Genomic DNA, 7409 nt, shown 5'->3' with positions numbered 1-7409 from the left:
GTCAAGTTAGCGCTGTGTTCTTCAGTGGATGTGATGGACTCGTCCAGTGCAGCTCCTGAAGACCGAGACAAACCACCCTCATCTTCCTCTTCTTCTTCAGGCAAACGCAGATTTAAAGGTCTGCGGCGCTTCTTCGGCAGAATGCTGTCATTCTGTGGCGTGTCCTCGTCTTCTGAGCAGGATAAGAGGTTCTGAGCTGCAGACTGAGATTCAGGAGACTGAACCCGTCACAGGTAACATATGAAGCAGTTCTCCAGCTTTTCTACTCTACTTTTGCTTCATCTGAGCTGTTAAAGCTGTAACATTCAGATTTACTCCTATACTGTGAAAATTTAAAAAAACAAGCAAATGGTTTGAACAACAGATCATTCCTTGTATTATTTGTAATATTGTAATATTTCTTCTCAGCAGTAGTTGAAGGGACTAAACCTCCTTCTCTCAGTGTTGATGGTCCTTCATCTGCAGACAGAGTCTCTGCTCAAGAGACAAAACTCTTCACAGGTGAGAATTAATTATACATCCAGAGGTTTTAGTAATAAATGCAAATTTGTCTTTTTAACTGTGTATTGAAATGTTTTGATACCAGATTATATTTCTGAAAGCGTTAAAAAATCCAGACTGAAGTTCTAGTGTAGACAAACAGTCCTGATATTGAAGTGAATGTTGTCTGTTTTAGAAAGTCTTTGCTGATGTCTGTAGTATGATACGATGTTTGACTAAAACTGCATAATTGATCTCTTTACAGACGCAGCTCTGAGCTTCGAGACCATTGATGTTGAGCGGTGAGTATCTGTGTGTAGCAGCAGGTTACTGTAATTTGGCGTTTTTTTGTCTTATGTGCCCAACCTCCCATGGACGAGCACAATATTAGGAAACATATGTGTGATGTTTTCTTCAGTCTTGTAGAATTGCTGGCCAGTTTCGGAGTCCAGTGGCATGATCTGAGCAAGGATTCACTGAAGGAGCTGCTCAAGTCTTTGGAGGAACAGGAGGAAGCGTCTGAAGAGAAATCAGCTGAGGAGGATGATGCTGATCAAGCTGCGCTGGGGTAAAGACGCTTTTGAATGTCTGGACGCTCGTGCTTTATTATGAATTTCTCTGCAAAACTAGTCTCACATATTTAAGCAGAAACCTTTAGATCAAAAAAGCACAAATACAGTCAGCTGTAGTTTGTCTAATATGTCTGTCCACTAACAGCGCTATCTGGTTACAGTCTTCCTAATTTAGGAAACACGTGCTATATGAACTCTGTCATTCAGTGCCTCCTCAGCGTTTCTCCCTTTCGGGAAGATTTGCTCTCGCAGCAGGAGAATCACACAGACAGCGCCACGCTGCTCAGGTACCAGATTTGTTGTGTGCTTCTGCTGTTTGAGTGTCAGCTTTCAGAAATTGTGTGACAAGTAAAGATTTAGTGTGTAAGCAGATGAACAAAACTGTAAGTTGCATGTCATATTGTAGCTCTCATGACATTCTCGAGTAGAGCAGAATAACCTTTAATTGTGGCACTAAAACAGTTCTAATAATATTAATGTGTTTGTTTCCAGAGCGTTAACTGACCTGCACATGAGCCGGATGGACAGCAGTGACTCTGATCTGAAGGAAACACACTTGGCTAAAGTTAAAAGCTACATAGAAAGTCACTTTCCAGTTTTCAAGGGACGCTGTCAGCAGGTGAGGACGCCTTAAACCAGGCTTCTTAACTAGATTAATTAGCAAAACTTCCTTGATTATGCTGTTTCACACAAACCAGCCATGACAATTCATCCTGATCTTATCAGTGCTGAACAATATAAATGTGGACTGTTCTGCAGTCTTGGTGACTGTAAGCTGTTTGTTTATGAGCTGGATTTACCTTCTCTATCTCCTCTCAGGATGCACACGAGTTCTTCATGGCTTGTCTGTCCCGTCTAAAAGAGGAAAGCATGAGCTTGAGATCGTCTCATCCCTCATACACTTGGCCCGTGTCCAGTATGGAGTTCAAGCTCAGAAGCGAGCGCACCTGCAACAGGTAATGCCAAGCATCATCTGACATTTAATGTCACCAAAAGTTTGGCCTAAAGATGAATGCATTTGTATGAATTCATGCTCATTCAAAAGAAGCCCAACACTGAAACGTTTATGTTCACTCTGTTATTTTAGCTGCGGCCTCATGAAGAGTTTCACAGAGGAATCAAACTGCCTCTCGCTGGTCATCGGCCCTCATGCGAGTCTCACAGACAGTCTGCAGCAGTACATGAACGTGAGTATCAGCGCTGAAGTCATTATATTACATGAACAGGAGGCTCTCGTGTCTCTAATCAGCTGATGTCTGTGTTTGTTGTCTCAGGCGTCGTTCATTGATTGCGTGTGCAGTCTGTGTGGAGGACCACAGGCCTCTGAGACCCTGAAGTTTCTCTCTCTTCCTCGGTACGACACGCTGCTGATCAGTTACTGATCTGGAGAACAGCCAATCATGAGCTGCTCTGTAACGTCTGATCACTCGCATGTCTCTGCAGGGTCCTGGTCCTTCTGGTGCAGCGCTTTGACTTCACGTCCTCCATGATCAAGCTGAAGAATCGACTGGAGATTCCTGAGGAGCTGACGCTGTCCTGCGTTAAAGGTACAGTTACAGAACAGCCGTCCTGTTCATCATATAACTGTGAGTGATTACAGTGTTATTCCTGGATGCACACCATTATATCTGATTGCATTTGAACAGGCTTCTGTGCATCTGATTGTGTCTTTCTTTCACTGATTTGCATATTATAATTGAGCTATTTTTAATAGTGTTTTGTTGCATGTCAGTGTGCATTAGGTTTAGGAAATGTTTTGCTGATTATTTTCAAATGTAACTTCTGGAATTTGGAAGTTATTTTGAAGACCAACCTGAGAAGAGAGACAGATCTTTTATCAACTACTAAGTAATATTTCAGTGTTTGGGGGTTGTAGCCTTCGAAGTTTGTAATTAGCAATGCTGCAGTGTCTGTTAATTACTCTTTGAGACAGCTTCAGGAAGAAATTAGCCATTCTTTTATTTTTAGTTTTTTATGAAGTGTTTTCATTTTTTGGTCTGTGATCTTCAACAGAGAGAACAAAGCAGCCAGAGACAGACGAAAACAGCAGAGCAGGCAGCCGATCATTTCTCCAGAAAATATTCAGGAAAAAGAACAGAGTTGCTCCACAGACACCACAGGAAAGAGATGGATAGATATATGGATAGATAGTCAGACAGACAGCATTATCTTATAATCTCCGTGTGTTAAACAGGAAGAAGCTCCAGTCGTCATCAGCTCACAGTACAGACTCTCTGATGTTGTGTCTCATGCGGGAAGCCATTTGTTTTTTGGTAAGAATTTTCATTCGTCTCATTCGTTTGTTCGCTGGTCATGTGATCAGTTCCAGTCCGTCGTGAATGGACGCTGAAGTTTCTGGGTCTCGCAGGACACTACATCAGTCAGATCCGTGAGCACAGGGAGGACGGATGGCTGCGGTGCAGCGACGCGTCTGTCAGAAGAAGCAGCTGGAGCGAGGTGTCCGAGGACGCCGGGGACAACGGATACTTGCTGTTTTACGTCAAGAGGAGTTTCATCCCATAATATTCAGTGTTCAGTCCTCACTTGTGTTTGGTCAGCTGCTGTGGGATAAAAACTCTGAACTCCCCTGCAGAGCAGAACTTGCTAACTAGCACATTATTAGGAAAGACGATTTGCAAAGATTCATAAAATAACCTTATACTCACTTCTTCTGGAGGTGAAGCTTGATCACGAATGATTCGCGCGAACATCGGAGAATGCATTCCCTTTAACACAAACGTAATCCAGGAATCGTCTCTTTTCTCTTCTGTCCATTCATTTAAAAAGTACTTGTTTTCAATTATATTTCTATTTTGTTCTTGTGTTCAAGTTTGAACTCCTCTGAACTTTTACATGCTTGTATATGCTTCAATAATATGCAAAGTTCTGTAGCTTCAGAAAGTGCAATCAAACAACGAAACCTCAACGAAAATGCAGAATAGAAATAGAAGGGAAACGAAAGTATTCCTTCCCAACAGCAAGTAAATAATTTAAACAACAGATCTATGACTAAGTATCGCAACACTTACGAGCTGCTGTCCGTCTCTTCTGGTGAATATTCGGCTTCTCCCGACTTGTTATAGCGAACAGGCAGTTTAAATACTTTTACAGTCAATAATATGCAAAACTTCTGTAGCTTGTGTAATTGTCCTGCGGTGAATGAGTGTATCATCACTTTACAACACATCAGAGCTGATGATATTCTTCTGGTATGCTTTGGTTTGTTTATCATGCATCTTAATTTAAGAATTTGAATTTCTGTTTAAAGTCTGAAAGTCTGCTTAAAATAATTCTATTGCTTCTAGATCTTTTTTTGTAGAAAGACGATGCTGATCATCTCTACTTGTCATGAAGATATAAGTCAGGTGCGCTTCAGGAATCAACTGCAGGATTCTCATCATAATGTGCTGGACTCTGACTGACTCCACGAGGTGATCTCATAGAAGTGTTCATTCATGTTTCCTCATCAGTGTCTGATGTTCATGACTCATATCTGGTAAAAGATGCTGAAGACTCAAACATGTCCTCCAGCTCAGGAAACAGACATTACTCTAATGGTCAACTGTCCAACATATGGTGCTTTATTTTGTTCATAACAATAACTGCATAATCAACCCACGCCCTCAAAAAAAAAAAATAATAATAAAAAAGTTCTACAGTCAAAGCAAAAAGGCTGACTTGTTGCTAATCTGGAATTATTTTAACCTATTTTGAAATGGCTGTAGACAATTGTGAAAAACTCATGCAAAGAAAACGTTTACATTTACATTTAGTCATTTAGCAGATGATTTTATCCAAAGCGACTTACAATTGAGGACAATAGAAGCAATCAAAATCAACAAAAGAGCAATGATACGCAAGAGCTTGAATGAATTTGACTGACACGTTAAAAAACTCTTTGTGGAGTAGATGATGAGTCCGGAGGCCTTTCTGTGTGGAGTTTGCTGTTCTCCGTGTGTTGGTTTGGTTTCTCTCACAGTCTAATACAGCACAGGTGAATTAGAGACACTAAATCATCCGTATGTGTGAGAGTGTGATCGTGTGTCTGTTATCTTGTGAGTTTCCCAGCCTTCAGCCTCAGACTCCAGCATCCTGTGACTCTACGAGCGGTTTGAAGAATGGATGAAATCAGGATGAAGTTTGTTCCTCTGTTACGGCAAACTGGCTGTGGTCTTCAGTAGATGTAACTGTGAGACACACACACACACACACACACACACACACAAAACATTTACTTTCACAATTCAATTTGACATTTTCTGTTTTGCTTCCCCTGAAGTTGCTGCTTATGACTGACCTCCATCTGTTGTAAATATTGATTTATAACATATAAAAAGACAGAGTAAAGGTCTGTCTGTCAGTGAATGTGAATGGTTTGAGAAAAGACACTCAGAGGAGAGACGGATCAGACAGAAGTTGTACCTCTCGCTCTGCAGCATTTGAACAGCAGCACGACTGTCGACAGCAGATACGGACAAGCTGCCAGAAGAAAACTGAGGATGTTGAAGACAGAAATCTGACCTGAACGTGACAGAAAAACAGAGAAACAAGCACTTATTCATAGCTTTCAGTCACGTGACCGGCTCGAAGACTTGGAGGGCAAAACATCCAGAACTGCAGCACAAGCCTGTCAATTTTCCATCCGTCTCCCAGCCGCAAATATTTAATCACCTCTCAAAAGAATAAAACAAAGGTATGTGAACGAAATCCAAGTTTTGACCATTTGCAATCCATATTGTAGGATCAGAACGAGTCAGATAAAACTAAGATTCGATCAGAACATCGAAACATGAGGAGCCGAAATTCCGGAGAGGCCCAAGAAAACAGGACATCATAAATCAGATTCCTAAGCGCCATGAGTCTGGAGCAAGCCTTACCAACAAGCCTCTTTCACAGAACAGCTCGCAACATTAAGACAAAAGAACACTTATTGATAAGTACAATGCCGGAAGGAGATCGTCAAATTTGGGACAAATAATCAAGATTAATGGTCAAAGAGATGGCCATCACATGTGTTCCACAAGAGAAATCACAAGCTTCTTTAGATTGACTTTTCCCCCACACATAGAAGACAAAGAGCCAGACTGAAATCCTGGTCCCCCTCAGCTAGGGGTGGGCGATATGGCAAAAATATCATGATTTTTTTTTTTAAATATCATGATTCACAATATTATCACAATTCTTTGTCATGTTGGATTTTCTATTTTGCAAGCTGTTTGAGCAGTACAGCCAGACTAATTTCCCTATTATAAAGACAAAGCCTTTCAAGGTAACAAAATATTAAAAAGTATGGCGGATATTTAGGCCAAAGTGAGTGAAGATAAAAATCGTTGTCATTATTTTATCTTTGTTATTAAAAAATGAGAGCAAAGATACAACATAATATACAAACAAAATAAACAGTGTTTTATTTTCAGGTAGTCTACAATAGGTGTATCTAGGAGGAGCATTCAAGAAATTGACCAAATGTAAAAATAAAACACTATATAGATTGATTCCTATTAAAGCAACTGTATTAAAGTTTTTCAGTCAAGAGTAGTGAGTGATTTTTCTCTTTGTGTTTGGTGTTTTATTAACATTAAAAGAATGATTCACCCCAAAATTAAAATAGACTAGTGTTTGATTTTTATACCTTCATTTACTCACTCAAAAGTTGTTTTAAACCTGAACGAGTTTCTTCTGCTGAAAATAAATGCTATTTTGAAGAATGTGGAAAACCAAACAGTTGCTGGTCTACAGTGACTTCCATAGTATTTTTTTTTCCTACTGTTAAAGTCAATGTGAACCAGCAACTGTTTGGTTACCCACATTCTTCAAAATATCTTCTTTTGTGTTCAGCACAAGAAATAAATTAATACAGGTTTGGGACAACATGTAAGTGAGTAAATAATGACAGAATTACAATTTTAGGGTGAACTATCCCTTTAATTACAGTCGGCAGCATGTTTAGTACTGTCCCTTTAAGACCTGCACGCATCTAATATACAGGCCCGCATCCGTTTCTCTCAGCTGTTTACCTTCATTTTAGACATAACCAACTGAGTCTATACTGTACATAAACCTTGTGTGTTTTGACAGTATTACCACAAAACATAACTTAGTTCAGTAATCAGGCGCTGTTTGACGGGCTTTTTAGAGCACGCGCTTTGGGTGTATGTGCTCAGAAAAGGCGCTCGTCAGAACAGCACGCGAGTGAATGTTTAACCAGTAAGTCTTTGAAGCAGATGCAGATAATGTACTTTACGTGACTGCGAATAAGTGCAGTGTCCCGTGAGAGTAACTCTACGCTGAGTTAACACTGATCTGAATGTATGTGGCATTGTACAGTAGAGACGGCGGCGCCAGAACTATAGCTGA

General features: G+C 40.3%; 1 protein-coding gene across 1 annotated transcript; it reads left to right on the top strand.

The window, feature by feature from the left end:
- Positions 1-100: 100 nt before the first annotated feature.
- LOC131535256 (ubiquitin carboxyl-terminal hydrolase 37-like) lies at positions 101-3212 on the top strand (the record flags this gene model as incomplete). The annotated part of the gene is made up of 11 exons (XM_058768203.1): positions 101-233; positions 409-501; positions 746-782; positions 899-1048; positions 1214-1339; positions 1545-1671; positions 1872-2008; positions 2140-2239; positions 2327-2406; positions 2496-2599; positions 3066-3212. Coding segments are annotated over 11 exons (1209 nt in total), but the record flags the coding sequence as incomplete, so codon positions are not given.
- Positions 3213-7409: the final 4197 nt, after the last annotated feature.

Source organism: Onychostoma macrolepis, unplaced genomic scaffold (genome assembly GCF_012432095.1).
Source record: "Onychostoma macrolepis isolate SWU-2019 unplaced genomic scaffold, ASM1243209v1 Scaffold217, whole genome shotgun sequence".
NCBI classification, from domain to species: Eukaryota; Metazoa; Chordata; class Actinopteri; order Cypriniformes; family Cyprinidae; genus Onychostoma; species Onychostoma macrolepis.
The sequence above is the reverse complement of the archived record's forward strand: the minus strand, read 5'-3'. Positions and strand labels throughout refer to the sequence as shown.